The sequence below is a fragment of the Notolepis coatsorum genome (assembly GCF_963971535.1).
Source record: "Notolepis coatsorum genome assembly, chromosome: 10".
Taxonomy (NCBI): domain Eukaryota; kingdom Metazoa; phylum Chordata; class Actinopteri; order Aulopiformes; family Paralepididae; genus Notolepis; species Notolepis coatsorum.
In genome coordinates this window covers 117,913,283-117,936,601 of record NC_140174.1, presented here as the reverse complement: position 1 = coordinate 117,936,601, position 23,319 = coordinate 117,913,283, and the positions used below count along the sequence as shown (strand labels likewise).

The window sequence follows — 23,319 nt, the reverse complement described above, 5'->3', positions numbered from 1 at the left end:
TTCATTGTGAGTGATCGGTGGTGCTGAATTTCCCTCGGGATCAATAAGGTACTTCTATTCTGTTCTAAAAGTGCTGATCAGCTCACAGAGGCTATAAGACATGGCGCTGAAAGTCCTTGTCATAATTAATTTGACATGAAATAAAGAGAAAACCAAGTACACGTTAAACCTCTAGAAGTCAGGGGTGCGTTTAATGTTAGATTAAAGTCAAACAAATCTTTATTGTCTAGCTAATATTACTGCTCACTAGACTTCCCATAAGAATAACTCTTTAAAAAGGGTAGAATCTGAAGCAGTAAAATTCTATCTGAAGGGTAGAATTTAAACAAGCAGTACCAAGAGAGGCTATTTAGCCTAGCTATTCGCATTACTGATGCTGCCATTAACCCTTTCACTACCAGAAGGTTAATGAATGAATTACCTTTATTTATATAGCACCCTTCACAGCACGAATGCACAGGGTGCTTTACACTACAGGTTAATATAAAAACACAATAAAAAAAAAAAAAATCAGAAATAAATGACAATAGACAAACAGCAGTTAAAAACAGTGAAACCAGATAGAAAAAGTAGAATAAAATAATTTGGATAAAATCATGAGTCACTAATTAAAACAACACTATAGAACAGTGAGGACAAGAAAAAGGCGCCTATGTGTGATCAAAAGCCTGCCTGAACAAATGTGTTTTTAGTTGTTTACTATCACACTAACCGTCTGTAGTGTGATAGTAAAGGGTTAACCTTATGTAGTGTGGTAGTGAAAGGGTTAACCCTTTGTTGTGTGGCAGTGAAAGGGTTAACCGTTTGGTAGTGTGGCAGTGAAAGGGTTAACATAATCCTACTTCCAGTAGATAAGAGTGGTGGTGTAATTCTTCAGTACCATTCTGTAGCTGCTGTTGTGTCTGGGCCGCGGTGGGCTGGGCTGGCTGCTGGACCAGAGGAGGGGGAGGGGGTGCTGGCTCTGGCTGCGGAGGCTGGGCGGGCCTGGCCCGGGTCGACACCACTGGAAACACAACGGAGGGAGGTCACACAGAGTAGGAATGGGCGATATGGACCAAAAGATTATAAATATAGATTATATTCCCGCCGACAAAGATACATCTCTACATTTTTATTTTAGTATGGTGAATCACATTTGACAATACTTGAATTGAGATAGTCAAATATTTCATAATTTTGTGAGGAATCTTGCCTATATAAAAAAAGGAAAATGTTCTTGCCAATTACAAAAGGCGTACCACAGGGTTCAATCCCGTCTTATTTACTATTTATATTAATGATATTGTTTCTTCGTTGAGGGGTTGTCAGGCTCATCTCTATGCAGATGACACCATTGTCTAATGTGTTGCGGACTCTGTAAAACTAGCCATTGAAAGTGTACAACCCTCCATTAATATTTTGCAGGATGCGCCAATTCATTTAAACTGGGACGCAATGCAAATAAAACAAAGTGCATGCTGTTTTCTAGAGCCAAAAGGTACTGTCTGTAACGATTTGCATATTTCCAGTGGGTCTGTTATTGAGAGTTAAGATTTACAGAAAATAAGAATTTATCGGAAAAATGCTAATCATATGTCTTTTATCGTAAAACAGAGAGGAAATTACTGCCTATTACTATTAACACTGCCATTGGAAAGAGGAGCATTTTCCCTATCCATAGACGTATGATTTGGCCATAATAAGGTCAAGGTCAAGTTCAGGGTCAAATATGAATTTATACTTAAAATGGATTATAATGTATTATTGTATCTACAAATCCTTCCGTTTAATCATCTTCCCTTTATTCATTTGCTTAGATTTTTTGTACACTTGATCTCAAGAAGGTGGTGAATGAGCTCAGTGAGCGAGCTGCACAATTGTAACATGGTGTTATTCACCGACAGATGCAAACAAAATTCATAATTTATATTCTCCTTTGTTTCATCACAATTTACTCAAGCCTAGTAACAGACACAATATTTTCTGTCACAATATACCCCCAGGTCCCTAGATGTTCCTAGATACCAAGAACATGCTAATTGACCTTGTAGAAGTGGAGCAATCTTCCATTTACTTGGGCATGTTTCTGAAAATAGGGCTGCAGCTTAACAGAATATAAATATCTTGGCATCTGACCTGATGAAAAATGTACATTTAAATGCCATATAGATAATCTTGCAAGTAAAGGTTGGTCAGAAGGTTGGCATTTTGTACAGAAACAAACATAATTTTTTTTAAATATATACCGTACTTTTCGGACTATATTCCCCATTTTTCGACAATGCGGCTTATATAACGGTGCGGCTTATATGTGGACAAAACCCGAAAATCGAAATATTGCTTTTTTTACTGCATTGAAATGTTATTTATCTGTTCCCTTATTTGCTAAACTTAATACAACTTGTAAATGAGTTAATGTCATTTGTCCGACAGTATTGTGTCCCAATGGGAGTCATTCTCTGTAGAGGTGGGAACTTAAAGCTCAATATAAGAACGGCCATGCACCACCACTCACAGAATCGAGAAAGAGCAATCAATCTGTCAATTCTTTCCGTGTCCGGGCCAGGTGAGGTTTCCCGTGTTGAGTCAAATTAAGCCACAGGCTCCACTCCTTACATATGGTAATTAAACATTAAAACACATGCGGCTTATAGTCCAGTGCGGCTTATATATGTACACATCATTCAATTTAGCTGCTGCGGCTTATAGTCAGGTGCGGCTTATAGTGCGAAAAGTACGGTATACGTTTTTTAAACTTGATTGTATTAATGCATGACTGTTGGCTGTGCATTTGTGATTGATTGTCGAGTCTATGAGTTGCTAGACAACAGGGGATGTGGCCAGATACACAGGAGGGAGAGAAAGCACAGAAACGTATATATTCTCCTTCCTATAAGGAAGGAGAAAAATTTATGAATAGTCAAATCATCATATTGAACAGTCAAATCCAATTCTGAGTCGAGTACAGCCCTAATTGAGTTATTCAAATGTGATTTACGGCACACTGAGCTCCAGGCTGATGCCAGACATCTCTACGGCCAATATCGCCAGATTATCTGAATGAATATATCGCACTCTGGGTTAAGGGGGAAATATGTTGGTGTTTTTTGTGTTTTGGGGCAAACTGCCCTTTTAGTATTTACCGTTTATCGTTAATTACAGCCTTTTAACTTTAATTTGTCTGTTCTGCTTCATGTATTACATACCTTGTACTTTTATTTGGTTGTTTGATTGATATGTGCTTTAATTATTTCCCTTACCTCTGTGATGTATGTACCATCTCTTTTTTTTTTCAAACATGAAACAACACAACTCACAACATAATAATAATAATACATAAAAAGACAACCAAAAACATCAACACAACAATGACTAGACCATAAATTAGACAGATTGTACATTTAACACCCCAAGCCCTCACCACCCATTGCAGCCACGATCCCCAACCCTCGAGAGCCCAGAGTCCGACACCCCAGCGAGCCAGAGCATCATGCCTCTTTAACACCCCCCGACCCGCCGAGGGCCTGAACCAAGGGCCCCCCCCCCCCACCCTGTGACCCTCCGACACAATCAAAAGGGGGCCCAGAACACATACATAATCAGTTAAAATAAGTTGTCACAAAGTATAAGGAAAATAAAAACATTTACTGTATAACAGGCTTCCTGAGCCCCCTCCATCTCCAGGCCCGGCAGCCGCGAACCCCAACCCCGGAGGACCCGGAGTCCGGCGCCCCCGCAAGCCAAAGCATCACGCCTCTTTAATGCATGTACCATCTCTTTTCTATTTTATTTTGTTGTCCCCTTTACCCTTCGAGTGGCCCTTTTGTCTTTGTTCTTAATTGCCTGGTTAAATAAAGGTTAAATAAAAAATTAATACAATTTAGATAACACAGTAACACAGATGGACAACAAACAATAGATTTTGAGTTCAATAGCAATGTCTACACTGAGGAAGATTAACACATTGTGCCCATCATTATACCCAGTCTGCCAGCGCTGTGAGCCTATGGAGATGTTTACCTTCTTTGCAGGGCTATAACTTTTTAAATATTATAGCTATATCTGCATTACTATGGCCCATTCAACATCGATTATCTATCGTTCCGGATGTGGGAACGTTACATTTTTTCATTCATACATTGTTGTGTTAATACTGTCTAGAATATAAGTATGTTTTTAAGCTTTTCTGCTGTAATTCCAAAAACGCTAGTTATAGGACCTGACGCATATGATAGATTATCGATTGGTGTTTCTTTCCTATACACGCTATATTTGAAAATTCAAATGTATATGATCGGTATACATTATGCTTCATCATGCGTGAAGGAAAGGGGGGGGTGGGTCGTTTATAATTCCTTGATCATCAGTAACGGCTTTATTTAGTATGGGTTGATATATTGATCAGACTGATTGCAAACAAAGAGATGGACAATCGGGCTGAAAATAACGTTAGTGTCCTCTTACCGTTCGCCGATGAGCATGGAGGAAAAATATCCCAATTATTTGACGTCGATCTCCTATAGGCATTTCCGGTTTGTATGGCACAATAAGCGCCGAAATCATATCGATTATTACATTTCGAAAGTGATCCAAATGCACTCAAGTGTTTGTCTGGACCCACGTAACAAGATATTACTGCCGGTGGCATTTCCTTAATGCACCGATCGCCACTTCCGGTTTAGCATGAGTGTAACTCGCCCGACCATCCACCAGACGGCGGTTTTGAGGCATTGCAATCTCAGACAGGGTGCCGCTGCAGGACGGAGGGAGGCTGGATGAATTATGAATGCCATGTCGAAAAAATGAAATATTGATCCCAAAAATGATTTACGCCGTTGTTGGCGTTCAGCGCATGGCGGGCAATAGCGACTTACACCGTTTATGGCGCACAATGTGTTAATGACAATTCAATTTAGGCATATGTCTAAGATGTAGAAAATAGACATGTAGGAAAATACTGTATATGTCAATCAGTAATTGAGAAATAAGGCTGCATTCAAGATTATTTGACCACTGAGATGATTGTTACTTGAATTTGACCTTTCCAAAAGGTCTACATTTAAATGTGAAAAAATTAACCATAAGTAATTTTGCTGAATGTAAAATAAAAGATTCAATGTCTGTCAGGCCCTAATCCTAATCCATACTTCAAAACACTTTAAGTGTCAATAGACAAATTATTCCCATGGCAATAAACAAATTAGTCTTCCCATACTTACATTCTAACTATACGACTAAAATTATTATTCTGATTTAAAGTAAATCCTAGTAAGGTAAAACCGGGGAGGGAGGGGGGGTTCCCAGAGATTTGTGTAAAACAGGGGTCTCAAACTCGCGGCCCGCGGGCCAATTGCGGCCCGCTGGATGATATTTTGCGGCCCCCTACTTGACATCAAAGTTTAGTGTTAGTGGGGCCCGCGCACAACTTGTTGCCAAGTCGTTGCGCGAGTTGGGCGTTTTATTTATTTTATCACTTGTAGGCTACCATAGCGCAGGCTCATGGCAGCAACGTTAGTAAACGTGATTCCGGAGTGATACCAAGTGGAAGGAAATATATCCTGTCATCAGTGCGTATAGCAGGTATCCTCGAAATTCTCCGCTATCTCCTCTGCAAGCTCCTGTCCGGCTGCACTGCTCCAACTGTCTGTGTCTGTGTCTACTGCTTTGGTCGAATCATATTCAGCGTCCCGTCAGCACCCCCCCCCCCACCCACAGTCTGCGAATCAGAGGCAGAGTAGGGCGGGTCTTCACGGAATGCGTGTTATCTCTTTCACCGGGTCGGAGTCAGAGCGAGAGTTGACAGCGCATTTACAGGAAGTCTAATCTGCAGACCTGTAGCGAGTAGCATAGTTTTGCCAGCAGGCAGCTAGTAGAAAAATATGGCATGTTCAAAGATGGCCAGTAAAATAAAAGTCAACAGTGAAAATCGCTGCAATTCAAAGGTGAATGGACTGAAAAATATGCGTTCATACTCCCTCCAACCAGCACAATGTGCCAAGAAACGGTAGCTCTTGTGAAGAGTGGCAATTTGAAACGCCAATACGAAACAAAACAGTTATTTTGATGCAACCTTTCAGCACTAAGAACCACAAAAATAAATGCAATGAAATCATCTTATCAAGCTGCAAGCAGAATTATTGTTAAAGTTATGTCACAGTGATAAAAAGCAACCAAGTCCTCACTCAGTGGCATGGGTGTTGGCTAAACACAAGAAGCAATTATCTGATGCATAAATAATAAAATAATGTATGACTGAAGTGATGGAGACCATGTTTGAAGGCAAACAAAAGCAAATCCTCCTCAGATAGCACAGCAACCAGAATAACTGAAATACTGGCTGATGATTTCATTAAACAGCTTTGTGATAGAATAAAAAAAAAATGCAGTGCATTTCCATAGCTGTGGATGAGTCCACTGACACCACTGAGAATGCTCAGTTGCTGGTGTTTGTGAGGTTTTATGATGAGGCAAAGGGGTAGTTTGTTGATGTATTAATACATTTTTGGAATACTTTAAACCCTTTTTTTGTGGAATATTTTATGCGGCCCAGCCTCACCCAGAGTCTACCTCCAGCGGCCCCCAGGTAAATTGAGTTTGAGACCCCTGGTGTAAAACAAACCTCTATTGTCCCTGGATGGAGTCTCATTCTTGATAGGGGCTATCGTCCGTCGGTTCTGCAGGAGGAAACAAGCGCCAGAGTAAGATATAGGAGTAAGATTGTTATGAAGGACTGCTATAGGAGTAAGATAGTTATGAAGGACTGCTATAGGAGTAAGATAGTCATGAAAGACTGCTATAGGAGTAAGATATAGGAGTAAGATATAAGAGTAAGATATAGAAGTAAGATAGTCATGAAAGACTGCTATAGGAGTAAGATAGTCATGAAAGACTGGTATAGGAGTAAGATAGTCATGAAAGACTGCTATAGGAGTAAGATAGTCATGAAAGACTGCTATAGGAGTAAGATGCTATAGGAGTAAGATAGTCATGAAAGACTGCTATAGGAGTAAGATAGTCATGAAAGACTGCTATAGGAGTAAGTCCTCCCGATGCCCTTTGTGTCTCTTTTATGACCAGAGGAAAAAGAAGACATTGTTAGACAACTTGTTTTCACAGCTTTCATATCGTTGGACTCCCAAGGCTGCACAACAGAAAGGGCCACAGAAATAGACAAAGCCTGATAATCAGATTACTGCTAATTACTGGAGACTCCTTTGTTCCAAATAGTACTCGTGCTGCTTAATTAAAGTCCTAAGATGTCTGGGGGGGGGGGCATGCTTAAAAGGAAAACTCCAAAATTTTGGGAAATTTGCTTATTTGCCATCTACCCTGGAGTTAGACAAAAGGATACATAAATGTTTCTTCTCTGTGCATGCAGTAGGAGTAGGAAGACGTTGGGAACTAGGCTAATGGAGGAACCTACTTCCAGTGACTGACGCTAAGCTAAGCTAACGATGTGCGTCTTCCTACTCCTACTGCATGCACAGAGAAGAAAAAAGGTATGTATCTTCCTGTCTAACTCCAGGGTAGATGGCAAATAAGCTAATTTCCCAAAATGTTGGAGTTTTCCTTTAAACTGTCTGCCGCTATAATGCAAAACAAACATGGGGGGAAACAAAGCCTCTCATTTATTATGTTATTATTCCGTTTCTCCTGTGCAAAACACAAATAGTGTACTTAACTAACGGGATCCGGTGACCATATTAAATAGTGTACTTAACTAACGGGATCCGGTGACCATATTAAATAGTGTACTTAACTAACGGGATCCGGTGACCATATTAAATAGTGTACTTAACTAACGGGATCCGGTGACCATATTAAATAGTGTACTTAACTAACGGGATCCGGTGACCATATTAACACATTCGTGGCCAACCACGTATATATACGTGTTTCGGATCCAACGCTTGAGGGCCAACCACATATACATACGTGTTAAGGTTGTTTTGACTTTTATTACATTTTAATATCGTACTCAATGTCACGGAGCGGCACTGCAGATTTACCCTACTCTTCGGATTCGGAAAAGTGCATTACCAGCCAGATCCTGGTAGGGGCGCTATCTCGATAATGCAGTGTTCCCTGTGGCAGAACACATGACGTTTTTTTTCATCCTGCAGTGAATTTTCCTGTTAGCCTGAAGCTATGCCTGTAGCGTGTATAGCCTGGAATACTTTTTGGGACGCTGAATTCAGTATGCAGTAAAGGAATATACCATCAGCCAATGGACATATCGATCTACCAGATGCCGATCGATAACTGGGAAATCCTTTTTGGGATCCAACCGGCCCACGGTAAGAGCTTTTTCACGTAAATGTCATGCTGATCAGGCCTTGCTTTGATAGCCAACCAGCCGATCAGCGAATGAGGCTAATGCCGTTATTGGTAATCAATAGGGATGTCCGATATTATCGGCCGACCGATATTATCGGCCGATATCGGCAGTAAAATGTGATATCGGAAAATATCGGTATCGGTTTAAAAACAAAAAAAAACAATAACAATATTTGTTATATATATATCCAGTGAAATTATTAGTTATTCAGTTTTTTGGACGGGGAAACCCTGCATATATCGGTATCGGTTGATATCGGTTGATATTGTTATCGGAAATTAAGAGTTGGACAATATCGGAATATCGGTATCGGTAAAAAAGCCAATATCGAGCATCCCTAGTAATCAATAATCAGAAACGACGTGCCCCGCCCTCCCCTTTCATGCATTCATGGTGGACCATGATACCGATAATATACATTTTGAGTTTTAGCTCTAGCTTGTGTATAGCTGAAACGCCATTCGATTTAACGTCATTAGCTTAGCGCCCTGTATCTCGCCTTCCAGGAAATACCCCAGACCAATCTGGTATAATGCTTATATTCACAACGCTATAAAATGGAAACGTATTGATGAAAAAAATATTTATTTAAGGCATATTGAAGGGACGGTTTATAGTGTCAATTGACCATGACAATGGACAGATAGCAATAATATAAAGTATAGATTTAGCTCTACAAATAGCCTCACGCACAATGAAAGGTTGTTATGATAAACTGGCCTTATAGAGTGAGATTAGACGGAGCCCAGTGGCCGCGAAAGTGTTAAGATCCCCCAGCCAAGTGGAGCCAGGAGAACTGAGCTTGACTGAGCAGTTTAATTCCATTCAAACGGGCTATTGGCTGTTTGTGTGTCATTTTACATCACAGAAACGTTGGGAGGAAAAGGAAAAATAAGGAAGATGTTTATTTTTATTATTATATATTTTTTACAATCCAACCCTTGAGGCAAAAAACCATATAACTCTGTAACATGTATTGACAGTTGTAAAGTCAATCCAAATCACTTGGGAGTGTGAATGTGATACATGACAAGGACGTACTCAATCTCTACCGTCTTTAACTATGAGTGAACACAACACTAACTTACCATCTTTAGATAATAAAGTACTCAACCTCTACTGTATTTAACTATGAGTGAACACAACACTCCAACTTACCATCTTTAGATAATTAAGTACTCAACCTCTACTGTCTTTAACTATGAATGAACACAACACTAACTTACCATCTTTAGATAATAAAGTACTCAACCTCTACTGTCTTTAACTATGAATGAACACAACACTAACTTACCATCTTTAGATAATAAAGTACTCAACCTCTACTGTCTTTAACTATGAATGAACACAACACTAACTTACCATCTTTAGATAATAAAGTACTCAACCTCTACTGTCTTTAACTATGAGTGAACACAACACTAACTTACCATCTTTAGATAATAAAGTACTCAACCTCTACTGTCTTTAACTATGAGTGAACACAACACTCTAACTTACCATCTTTAGATAATAAAGTACTCAACCTCTACTGTCTTTAACTATGAGTGAACACAACACTCTAACTTACCATCTTTAGATAATAAAGTACTCCAAGAACATAACACTAAATTACCATCAAAGTTTGAAAACACTGTTCATCTGAAAACCTAAAAACAGAGTTCTATGGTTCTTGGTCTCGGGTACTAATGATACGAGCAGCAGCTTCCACTAAAGGGCCAGCTTGTTACCTGGACGGGGACAGGGCAGCATTTCTCACCTTGGGGATCTTGTTGACCTTCACGGATGTGGGCGTGGGCGGGGGCGGAGTCTCTGGGCTGGGCGGGGCAATCTCTTCATCCAGGGCCACGTCTGTGTTTAGTGCAAATATACTCTCCAAGTCAATCTGTTCAGATAGTACATTCACAAAATCTGATTAGATTCAGATGTATTGTCATCATGCAGCACAAGTACAGTACAAGGAAAATAAGTTTGGCATCCAGCCAGAGTGCAAATGTAACAGTAGAGTGCAATGGTAATATACAATGTATAGGTGATTAAACTGGGTACAAAATATATAAATCGGTATTACTGAGTTTAGTGCTAATCAGATGTATGTACAGAGTTGTGTTAATATGTTCAGTGATACAAGTATAAAGACACTATGGTAGTATGTAGTCATACTAAATCCATAATATCAGACACTTTCGTTCAGGGACCTAATAACTACAGAGGAGAGAGAGAAGAAACAACTAAGATAAGATTATTCCTTTATTGCTCCCCTTGGGGAAATTCAGGGGTCAGAGCATTTACCTTTAGTCATTTAGCTGACGCTTTTATCCAAAGCGACTTACAAGTTATGTACGACAAGGAAGGGCACAACTCTATCAGCTGAGTAACAATGTTCAAGTGTTGAGTGCTACAGTGTAGGTTAGTTTATTAGGACAAGTGCATGACAGTAAGGTTAGTTAGGGTTAGATTTCTATTTAAAAAAAAAATGTAATAATGGTTAAAGAAGTGCATCTTTTGTCAATGGCGAAAGATTGGACGGGGTTCGGCTGTCCTAACTGGGGTGGGCAGTTCACTCCACCATTGTGGGGCGAGGGCTGAGAAAAAGCAGCATGTGGGAGAGGGGTGAGCATGATATACGCCATACGTTGTATATCAGTGCAGGTTTTGGTGGTTAAGAGTCAGACACACTTAGTGATCAGACACTAGTAACTACTAACCACCAACTAAGCAAAGCAAAGTGATGAGACCTGAATGTACGATGACGCGGGTAAAAAGCATGATTACAGCCCGTCGGACGTGTCATCATTCTCCACAGATCTTGGGGCGTCTTCAGATCCATTATTCAGTGCTCAGACAGGGCCGCTGCTTAGGGTTGCCGCGGCGATGTGGTATTCCCCCATGACTAATAAACGCACGACAACACCGGTGGTGACCAGTCACACCTGACGTTTTAATAAAATTACTTTGATCTTTAACATTATGCTCCGTTTGTCTAAATCAGTTTTTAATACATTTTAAATGATTTAGTATTTATTTGTTGGAAAGACAGAGTTGACGCTCTAATTTTTTGAAATAAACCAATGACACCTTCAGTCACTTTTCTATCCGTTCATTGACGGACGGACGGATCAATGTAGCTCGTTGATCACATACTGCGCAAACATGTGAGAGGGTGATCGGCTGTCCCCTGCCCTCCCTCAGGTCCCTGCACGACTCCAGGGCGCTGAAGAGGGCAAGAAAGATCATGGCCGACCCCTCCCACCCCGGACACAGCCTCTTCACCCTGCAAGGCTGAGGAGAAGGCTGAGGATCCCAAAGGCTGTGAAAGCTCGTCACAGACTGAGGCCTTGTCCAGACTAAAACGATTTTGATCGGTTTCATTTTCGTTTCGTTTTTAGGTTTCCGTAAAAACGAAAACGTCTCAAGATAATAAGTGCATGCCACAAATTTACAAAATAAATGTCTTTCCCGTTTTATTTTGAAAACCCCCGACCGGAAGTTAGTGTCTGTTGCTAGCAGCTTAACTTGTGTCGGCCAGTTCTGTGCTTTTCGAGCTAACGTAACGTCATTAGTTTCCAACGGAGAGGAGAGAAAGACCTCGGCTCACAAGCAGCTCAAACTACCTGTTGGAATAAATTAATTGATTGATGTTTAACTTGTCCCTGTGTGTGTCCAGTCATTTCGACTAGCAAACGTTGTATTTAACGTTACCTCAGGATACCACTGTATTGTATTTAGTTGGTTAGCTATGTAGCTAATGTGGATAGCATTTTGAATAGCATCAATGTTAGCTGGCTGGCTACAGCTTTATTTACTAAATTATGGAGGCTTTTTAATCGTCAAGGTAAGAGAGGATTTGTCATGATCAACTGAAGGGGTATGCTATGGAACAGTTTGCCGCAAAAGCCCGATCAGGCTCAATAGCTTCTGCACCACGAACGCAACGATGCCATTGTTGTTGTGATGTTGGCTGAGAGTCTGCGCATGCAGGGTAAGGGAGAGGTGGGCCAACGCGTCATCGGTTCAGGAGAAGACGCATATTGCTTGTAAATATGGTGACGCAATGGGGGGGCGTCTCAGGCGTCTTCAGAGTTGCGCACTCTGGAGGCTGGTATCAAAAAGTACCGTCTTCAGGATGCCAGAAAGCAGTTCCGTGTGGCAGAACGATGCAAACGATCAAATACTTTGCCTAAAACGACCAAAATCGTTTTAGTGTGGACATGGCCTGAGTTTGTGACACTGGCAAGTGACACTGGCACAATAATATCAATGACACTGGCAAGAATTCTGCCCTGGGACTGACCTGGAACTCTGCACTGCACTTTACACTTTATATATATAGTCAAGTCAAGAGTCAAGAGTTTTATTTGTCACGGCATACAAGCATACAGTGAAATGTGGGTGGTCATGCCCGACGCGATTGTGCAATAATACAAGTAATAAAAATAAGAATAAGACATAGAATGAGACATAACAGGTATAATGTACATAAAGTTTACAAAAAGCATGGTAAAGACATGCTAAGGTCCTGCGACAGTGCAATACAATGTTAGCTACGGATGAGGCACTGGGTCTTATGTACACTACTATACAATACTATACAATATACAGTTATACTATATATCTTTATGCTATCTTGCTATATCCATCTATTTACTATACAAGAACCACTCCTGTTCTTTTTTTAAAGTGAACGTTCCATTGTGTAAAGTGACCGTTGAGTGTGTGCGTGTGCAGCGTGTGTGTGTTCGTGCTAAAGTGTTAGTGTGTGAGCGTTTACAGTATGTGTGTTGTGTGTGTGCTCATGTGTGCTTGTGTGTGGAGAGTTCAGTGTTCAAGACTGATGGCCTGGGGGAAGAAGCTGAGCCGAAGTCTCTCTGTCCTAGTTGATGGTGTGCGCAGGCGTTTGCCTGACCGCAGCAGCTTGAACAGGCTGTTGTTGGGGTGGTGGGGGTCTCAGTGTTTCCTATTAATTACCTAGACTGTGGCGACCCGCCAGTCTAATTAGTCCCGCCACAGTTGTATAATGAACCAAAATATATATATATATATACCGGTATATATATATTTTTTTTTTATTAATTTAGATTATAATCGATTAACATTTTCAAATCGATGCAGTTGAATCGTCACGAATCTATGCACTTGGATTAATCGATGCATTGTTACACCCCTAATATATATACTTATTCAATTAATAAATCCTGCACTGCACTGTCTTTGTCCTGTGTCTTGTTATGTGAAAAGAAAAATGTATGAAAAAATGCATACACTGTACTGTATCGCTGTGACAATTACCAATGTGGTTACACATATGGCTTAATAAAGGAATCTGAATCTGAATCTGAAAACATACTGTTGCTGGTCTGGACTGGTCCTCTGAGCTCCTCTCCAGTGGAGCTTTTGCCACTGCCATTTCAAAATCCTCTTCAATCCACCACGCTATCGTCGTGTGTCGTGTCGTCTGTCAAGCTACCATCTGTGAAGCTAAAAACTGAAGATAAAGATGAAGATAAAAACTACTCTAGAAGTGAAAGTGAAACCTAAAGATAGCTGCTGTCCACGCAGACGCGTTCAGTTTATAATGTTTTCTGACTCACACGCTTGATAACACGTTTAGTAGTTTATAAATTAGCATTCTCCATTTGAATGTGGGCACCAATATGTGAAAATGAATTAAATGGGTTTTATTTCTAGAAAAGAAAAAAAAAAGGGGGGGGGCATACACATGTGGGTAGGGCTGGGCGATTAATCGATATTATCGATTCATTCGAATTAAGGATTTAGGACGATTTTGAACAATTTAAATCGATAATTTATTTTTTTCAAGGTCACCTTTTATTTGACAAAAAGTTATTGCACTATTAATCCCAATAGGGACATTCATCTTTGTTTGATCAAGAGTAACCTTTTATATATATATATATATATATATATATATATATATATATATATATATATATATATTATTATTATAAAAAAAATTAAGTGAAGATTGGTGAAAGTTAGGTTTGCACTTCAATCCCAATAGGGACATTCATCTTGGTTTGATAATTTTTTTGTGTCAAATAAAAACAAAGGTTATTTTAATGATTTCCTTGGTGTTTCTAGTTTTCAAGAGAAAAAAAATCGATTAAAATCGTAAATCGGATTTAAAAAATAATAATCTGGGATTTTATTTTTAAGCCATATCGCCCAGCCCTACCTGTGGGGGCGGTGGGCAGGTGATGTACTGTGTGGGCAGGTGATGTACTGTGTGGACAGGTGATGTACTGTGTGGGCAGGTGATGTACTGTGTGGGCAGGTGATGTACTGTGTGGGCAGGTGATGTACTGTGTGTACTGTGTGGGCAGGTGATGTACTGTGTGTACTGTGTGGGCAGGTGATGTACTGTGTGGACAGGTGATGTACTGTGTGGACAGGTGATGTACTGTGTGGGCAGGTGATGTACTGTGTGGGCAGGTGATGTACTGTGTGGGCAGGTGATGTACTGTGTGGGCAGGTGATGTACTGTGTGGACAGGTGATGTACTGTGTGGACAGGTGATGTACTGTGTGGACAGGTGATGTACTGTGTGGACAGGTGATGTAATTAATTAATTAATAATAAAAAATATTCAAAAATATATATATATTTTTAATTCCCCCCCCCCCCCTTACGAGTAATACACGATCACTCGAGTATAGCATGCGATCAATCAATCTGGATTTTTCTTAAAAATGCCCATCCCTACTGTGTGGGCAGGTGATGTACTCGGTGGATGATGCCTGAACACCGACTAACACCGGTATCGCCAACTACCGTGGCAAACCTACTTGCTGTAATTACACTGCTTACTTGCTCATGTTCTTATATTCAGTTATTTACCGGTATATTGTTTACACTCCTTGTTTTTTATCTTTACTATAGTTGTATTGCCTATATTTATGTCTTCTACTATTACCCTAGCCATCCATACCTGTACCTCCCCTCCCCCACACTGCTATGATGCCCGGGTTTCCCCAAGGGGATCAATACGTTTGTGACCTGCAACAGGGCAGTTTTAAAACCAGAGACAGTGGACAGACTTGTCTTTCTTGCCTGCAATTTAAAGTAATGGCTTTGCTTGTCCAAATGACAATACTGACCAAATTGATTTATTTTTCTCTTGTCCATTTATTTTGTTTGCTTTCTAATTTAAAATACAGTAGGCTATGTGTGCTAGCAGAGCTAGTCTCCAGTCGCGAGTCACGGTGGTTTGTCCACCAAAAAAGCACCAAAAGATAGAAAAGAAACTAGCAGAGCCAGAACTGTTCAACTCCCCTGGAGCCACAGCCAGCAGAGAAGCCGGTTTACTTTTGCTTTCAAACCAGCTGCAGCCTGAGAACTGGAGTGTGAGGGGCTGTAACACTAAAGATGGCGGCAACGACAAAGAATTGCTGCAAAATAAACATACATCTGTTTAAAAAAAATATATATATATATTTTATTTTAATACTTATAACAATATCGATAATTATCGATATCGAGTGATATGATAACATATCGTTATCGTGATAGAATCTTTGGCCATATCACCCAGACTCATAACGATAAATAAAGGAACATCTTATCTATGTGACTCATAACCACGTTTTACCTCTTTCCCTTTCGTGTCTCCGTTCTCTATCCACTCCACGGTGACGCTCTCGTTTTCTTCGTTCAGCGAGGTCACCATCGCCTGGTGGATGCGCCCTGTCAACCAATCAGAAAGGGCAGGGGACTTAGTCAACCTCAGACAAGGCTAGGGTACCGTTCATATATCTGATATATCTGATCTGAGGTAAGGAATCTATTTTACCAGTCTTAGGATAATCAGAGCTTTTTTCACCTATATATCAACGTGTCCCATATGTGTGTGTGTGTGGCTGTGAGTGTGTGCTCGCTGATCAGGAAATGAGAATATATTTTTCAGATCACTTCTATAGCGTGCATAAAAATAAAATAAAAAAAGATATTCTCAAAATCCTCTGACCTCGAATGGTAAGACCCAAGAGACGGGACAAATATATATATTAGTGCCGTCAATCGATACAAATATTTAACTCGATTAATCGCATGATTGTCCATAGTTAACTCGCGATTAATCGCATTTAAAAAAAAAATCTACCTAACACTTTGAGTGCCAGGGACGCATTTTGTCATTAGTTCATGCCGCCAGTTGAGTGCCACCAACGCTATATAGCGTTTGTTTGTTGTATTTTCTTTTATTAGCGATTTGAATTCATATTTCATCAATCAAGCCTCACGCTAGTGTTGCAGACTCTCTCTGAGCTCAATTGGGAAAATACCGCCCCCTATCGTCTCTCCCTGTGTAACTGCACCCCATTGGTTTAGACTGATGGGGGGGGGGGGGGGGGGGCGGTCCAGCCTCCTCATGTAACTTTTCCGGTGAGGCATCTGAAGATACCCAAGTTGATCGCCGACCCTCAGAACAGCGTGGATTATGTATTTCCAGTACCCAACGCTGAATCAATAAACACGATCGATATTTGGAATGGCGATCAGGAATTGGAATAATCTTTTTGGATAACATCTGATCTGAGGTAAGGAATCTATTTTACCAGTCTTAGGATAATCGGAGCTTTTTTCACCTATATATCAACGTGTCCCATATGTGTGTGTGTGTGGCTGTGAGTGTGTGCTCGCTGATCAGGAAATGAGAATATATTTTTCAGATCACTTCTATAGCTTGCATAAGTACACATATACTATCGATAATCTAGTGTTTATTTGAAAACGATTCATAAATAGGCCAAAAAATTACACCGTTTTTTTGTGTATGCCAGAATATTCCAGTAAATGCCGTTTATCACGGAATCTTTATATTTTCCTGAAAAACGAGGGCTTTTCAAAATGCTATAAAACGGAAATTAACCGATTAAAAAACAATCCGTCTCATGTTGACTGCATACAAGTCATTGATAAACGACGGGCAGATTAGACACATAGCCATAATTTAAGACAGAGATTATGCGTGCCGTTCACAACGCTATCATTGAAGTGGGTGGTGGCATTCAACCATGCTTTACCATGTTAAGAAGTGGCACTGATAGTGTTAAACAGATCTTTTTCAAGTTCCAAGTTTTAATACTCTTATCAACATGCGAGTCAACAAATGCTTGCTTTATGCAGCCATTTAACACAAAAGGATGACCCTCATGTAGGGCTGGGCGATATGACGATATTATATAAATATCGGGTAGTTCATTAACGATACACTTTTTCAACGTATCGTGGATATCGTGATGTTTTGCCCAAGAGGATTGTGTCGCATCAAGCTGGTCCACACGTTCAAACTTTTGAACAACACCGCCCCCACACACACACTACTGCATCAAAGTTACTACTTATGATTAACAAATGCATTAGTTTTGTGGCATTAACGTTATATAGTTACACGTTCAATAACATCAGCGTATTTACCCGAACATAGCAACGTCCGAGGACCACCTAGATAGATAGCGAGCATTACTCATTCATATCTCAGCCCGTGCTGAGATATGCCCATTCTGCGGTCTGTTAATAAAGTTTTCAATCAGACAGATGGAATGGCTTTTATTATAACATTTGTTGCAGTAAAATCATTATGCCTCATTTAGTCATCCTGCGGAGCACTGGTCTCCTACTCGTCGGCTGCGGGGAGCTAGTGTTAGTAGCTTTGTTGTTGTCAGCACTCGTCAAAATCAATGGAGGACATTCTCGAAGTCAAAAACGAATAGCGCTTGCCGATTGGTGCTAAGAACAGCAGGGCGGCCTGGGCGGGTGCAAGCGGTGTGATGTAATTGGCAGACTCGACTGTCAATCAAAATTATTCTGTTTTCCGTCAGAATGAATGAATGAATGAAAACTTTATTAACAGATTGCAGAATGGGTACAATACAGTACAGCTCAATACAACAACAGTGGACTGGAGGATGAAGACCAGAAAAAGACTTTCGGCTTTTTTACATAAGGGTCCTCTGTTGTGAAGGGCCAGATTAAACCGAATATATATATTTATTTATATATATATATTTAATTGTATTTGTATATTCTCTAATATTCCCTGATATCCCTTGTATATTCCTTGTACAATATGCATTGAATATCCATTCTAGCCTACTGAACATCCCATAATAGTCTCCATTCTACTATTGGTCGAGACCTTGGTGCCAGGCTGCCATACCCCCCAGACCCAGTTCAAACGTACCGCTCAACATGTACGAACAAGTCCTAGTTCCACGTAGGAATCTGGCTACCGCACCACTAACGGTACTATTTGTTCATAGTGCGTATATATACTGCGCTACTAAAGTAGGACTTCCTTTTTAGTCCAGTTTCTTACCCTCCAATAGAGTGACAGACGTAAAGCCTCCCCGCGACGCCACGTGTGGGAGTAAGGCCAAGTTCGGCCTACCATCGGTATTGAGACATCGTGTATATTAATATTTGAATAGTCCTATTTGGCACTATATCGTCGAGTTGGACGTAGTCTATTAAACTAATAATAGTCTATTCATATGTAGTGCTTCGTGCGGTGAGAATACTATCGTAGTCAGTACCCCATCGTTTCGGGCAGAGAACTGGCTGCTTATCCAGGGTGGCCGACCCCATGTGAGGCTGCTCCCGAGGAGCCCCAGAGCCGACGAGCGAGTGGACCTGCATACCGGATTATTCTACCGACGACAGCCCGCCTTCCCAGGCACGGATTATGCTTTGTATACAGTGATTATTCTATGGATAAAGACCAACACTGCCGTGTGTTGGAAACCCCCCCCCGGAGAGGACGACAGGTGAGGAGACGCTCTACACGACGAGGTCGCTTCACGTCTCTCCATCGTGGACCGGAGGAAGCCGGCCCACAGAGAGTCCAACTGCTTTCATCTGTGGATCGAGGATCGCTGAGGCACCGAGCCGCACAACCGTGGGTTCTCCCAGGATACCCTCGGCCAGACGGATACAGCCAGACTCTACCCCCCCCCCCCCCTTCTCCAGTTGTCTTACAAGCGACCGGAATTCCCCCCTAGTGTATCCAGTTCTATAATCATTAAAGTATCATTGCTATTATTCCTTAAATATTCCAGGTTGTATATTTACCGCCTGCGCCACCAGAGATTGGACGTTCTCTATTGATATACCAACGAATACTCATTTGCCATAAAAGTGCATCCTATTTCAAATCATAAATGTAATTAAGTGATTGCTCTACATACCTTTTGCTATGTATTAATTATTATTAAACGCAGACTTTCGACTTGGTACATTTGTGTTGGATCGTTTCATCTACGTGGGAGTGTTTACCATAATTATTTATGCCTAGTACTGGGTGGCCAGAGTCTAAAGTACAAGAGGTAGTGGTAGTAAGTATCATATCTAACAATACAGTCAGGGAATTGTACCCCTCAGTTACAATTGGTCCTTCGAGCCGGATGGTAATTAGTGTAATATTAATATAGTGTTATTAATATTGAAATGGCCTATGATGAACACTCCACGAAACGATCCTCCTAACCAACGCCCGCAGCGCGAACGACGGCTCCCTCAGTACTTAGAGGCTTACGCTGTCAGTCAACAACCTAGTCTTCTACTAACAGTAAACGCGGTAAAACTAGAAAGTAAAAGTATGTCTAACCCCAACGCCCAGACTACCCCGACCATAGAGGCCCCTACGGGTTCTAATGTAACTGACCAAGTTCACGGTGGGGACCAGTGGGAACCAGACATGACTTCACACCCCGCCAGTACTGAAGAAGTAGTCCCCGATGAGTCCCGGGAGGAATACAACGCTACCGAGAGAGAACTCGGCACGGAAGAAGACGGGGAGAGCACCGTGGAGATAGAGCTCCAAGGCTCCGCAAGGAGTACCCCGAGGGAAGGCTCCCCTATACAACCGCCTTCTCCCAGCGAGGCAGAGAGGACCCTACAGCAGGCCTTCCTCATCAGCCTGAACGCCGCTGCTGAACGCGACCGACTGCAGATCCAGCAGCGGAGCGAAGAAGAGCATATACGTCTAGAAATAAGACGCATTCAGAGGGAAGAGAATGTGGCCCGAGACCGAGCAGACAGCCAGCGAGCAGCTGCTGGTGCTCTACGGGACGCAGAGCGCGACAGACAGCAAGCGCAACTAATAGAACAGCTGATCAGACGGACAACACCCTCTCCCTCCGCCAGAGGCTCCAGGAACTCGTCTAGACACACCTCCAGGGCGGCATCCCCTAGCCGAGTAAACAACCCTGAACTTGACCAACAGACGAGGTCTATACCCCCCACAGACCACCTCCCCCCACCGGTCCAAGCGAGACCTAGCAACCGGGAAGGAGCAGCATATCCTGTGGAGAGGCTAAACCAGAGACTACAAGCACTGGATGACCTAACTGAAGACGGAGAGGAGGAGGAGGAGAACCACGCCCGACGACAGCACAGTACTCTACCGGACCAGGAGGTCCGGTACAGCCCAGGCTATACTCCCGCGGAGCTGCGCTACAGACCCCCGACTCTATACACGGGTGAGCACGACGCATGACCCGCACAGAGGAACAGCACCTGGACAAGCGGGCCATGGTACACTGCCGGTACCAGCCCATACCAAGGAGCGGGAGGAGACTCGCCTAGGAGGCCTCTCCCCCAACGTTCGCCGATGTATCCACAGTCAGCGTCATACATTGGCACGCCTATGGTACCCGACTTCACCCAAGAGAACCGGGCCCAGTATACAGAACTCCGCATGTGTCTGGAGACCATGTTGGTGGATGTATTGGATGAACGCCATAAATACGCCATCCTACTGAAGCACTTAAAGGTACCCCGCGCACATAATATAGCGCTCGCCTACGCGACTTCCACCACCCCATACACAGCAGCGCTGGTAGCATTGGACCAGAGGTATGGGCGCATATGGGATTACGTGATCCAGGAGATCCGACACATCGACCGCTTACCCCCAGCAATAGACAATCGAGCACTGGACGACCTGTCCATCAGAGTGCAGTCCCTGGTAGGGATGTTGGGAGCGCAGAGAGAGAAGGGGAGGCATGAACTTTACGCCAACTCAAATGTGGAAAGGATCTTGGAGAAGCTGCCGCCCGCTCGACAGGAGCGTTTTAGGCGGCAGAGAGACCACCGAGACCCGAATGGCCCCGAACCGAACCTCCTCGATCTAGCAGACTTCCTGGCGAGAGAAGTCAGCAGCCTACGGCTAGATACATTCGGACGGAGCACCCCTGGCTCCAGAGAAGGAACCAGACGACTAAATGATGGAAGAAGATCGGTGACTGTGATGCACCAATCGGAGTCAGTACCGAGCAGCAGGAGCCACAGTACCCCCTCCAGAACGGAGAAGTGGAAGATAGTGTGCCCCTACTGTGAGAAAGAACACTGGCTAGCGCAATGTGACTCCTTCCCCAAGCTGAACGCGGAGGAAGCAAGTCAATGGATAAAGTCCAACAAGCGCTGTTTTCGCTGTGCGCGCTCACACATGGCAGCCGAATGCCGCTTAAAGAAAAGGTGCACCAAGTGCGATGGAGCCCATCTGGACATACTTCACGACAGTAACAGACGGCGCCCTTCACCCGCACCATCCAGCAGCAAAGCGAGCGTCATGTACATCGATCCCGCCAGCAGCAGTGGAGCCCGAGTACTCCTAAAAGTAGTGCGTGTGACACTAAGCTACCAGAATAAAGTCCTGGACACTTACGCCGTCCTCGATGACGGGTCAGAGAAGACCCTTCTGCTCGCCTCCGCTGCGGCCCAGCTAGGGCTGCGGGGAAGCGAAACCCAAATGACAATTCGGACAATAAGACGAGATTTGAAGACGATAAAGGGCGAGAATGTCTCATTCTCTATCGCAGCAAGCGGCCAGCCTGAGCGACGGTACCAGATTACAGACGCTTTCACCAGCCAAGAAATAGGACTGTCGCGGTACACATACCCCGTCGCCAAGCTGATGGAGAAATATGCACATCTGCGCAAGTTACCGATCCCGCTCATAGACAATGCTATGCCGACCCTGTTGATAGGCTCCGACCATGCAGACCTCATTGTCCCGATAGACCGGGTTCATACCGGACCCCGAGGCTGTCCTGCAGCAGTCGAGACCCGTTTGGGATGGACTCTCCAAGGCCCGCTCGCCAAATCTCTCAACCGAAGTACAGCCACTAGATGTCTCCACTCCCGAGTCACAGAGGGAGAAACCGCACTCCTGCAACACGTAGAGCGGTTATGGACCTTGGAACAAATGCCCTTTAAGAACGGAAAGAAAGACATTCGCTCTAAAGATGACATTTACGCCATTCACCTCCTCGAGACAGGGACCAAGAGAGTCCCGGTCAACGGCGTGTTGAGATACGCCACGCCACTCCTGCGGCGAGAAGGAATGCCTACTTTCCACGCCAAGACAGACGCCACAGAACGGTACCTGCTGAACACGGAGCGGCGCTTAGCCAAGAACCCCGCCCAAGAGAGTGTATACCGCGCTGAGATTGAGAAGCTCATCACAGCGGGACACGTCACAAAGATGGACATTAAAGAGGCTGACCAGACCACTGAATCGTGGTACGTGCCTCACCACAAGGTCCATCACAACGGTAAAGACCGCATAGTATTTAACTGCAGCTACCAGATCGGATCCCAAAATCTGAATAAAGAGTTACTGCCCGGTCCCACACTCGGCCCCTCCCTACTCGGCGTTCTACTCCGCTTCCGCCAGGAAAAGGTGGCCATCAGCGGGGACATTAAAGGAATGTTCCTGCAGGTGAGATTAGTAGAGGAGGACAAGCCCCTGTTACGGTTCCTATGGAGAGAGAAGCCAGGAGATGAGCACCCAGCCATCTACCAATGGGAAGTCCTCCCCTTCGGAACGACGTGCAGCCCCTGCTGTGCTACATTTGCACTACAGAAACATGTAGCAGAGGACCCAGCAGCGGACGAAGAGGTCCGACACAGCGTAAAGAACAGCTTCTACGTAGACAACTGTCTACAAAGCCTTTCAACCCAGGAAGAAGCCGAGGCTCTCC

At 43.0% G+C, this 23,319-nt stretch overlaps 1 protein-coding gene across 2 annotated transcripts in view; it reads right to left on the bottom strand.

Annotated features, from left to right (window-relative positions):
- LOC311236160 (kinesin-like protein KIF2A) overlaps positions 1–23,319 on the bottom strand; it is a 191,005-nt gene that overhangs the window by 131,778 nt on the left and 35,908 nt on the right. For both annotated transcript variants that reach the window (XM_084323786.1, XM_084323785.1), the window contains exons 2-5: positions 15,927–16,021; positions 10,077–10,202; positions 6,599–6,653; positions 881–1,003 (exon numbers count right to left, since the gene is read on the bottom strand). In XM_084323786.1, the coding sequence (XP_084179912.1) occupies positions 881–1,003; positions 6,599–6,653; positions 10,077–10,202; positions 15,927–16,021 (399 nt within the window). The remainder of the gene's footprint in view (positions 1–880; positions 1,004–6,598; positions 6,654–10,076; positions 10,203–15,926; positions 16,022–23,319) is intronic.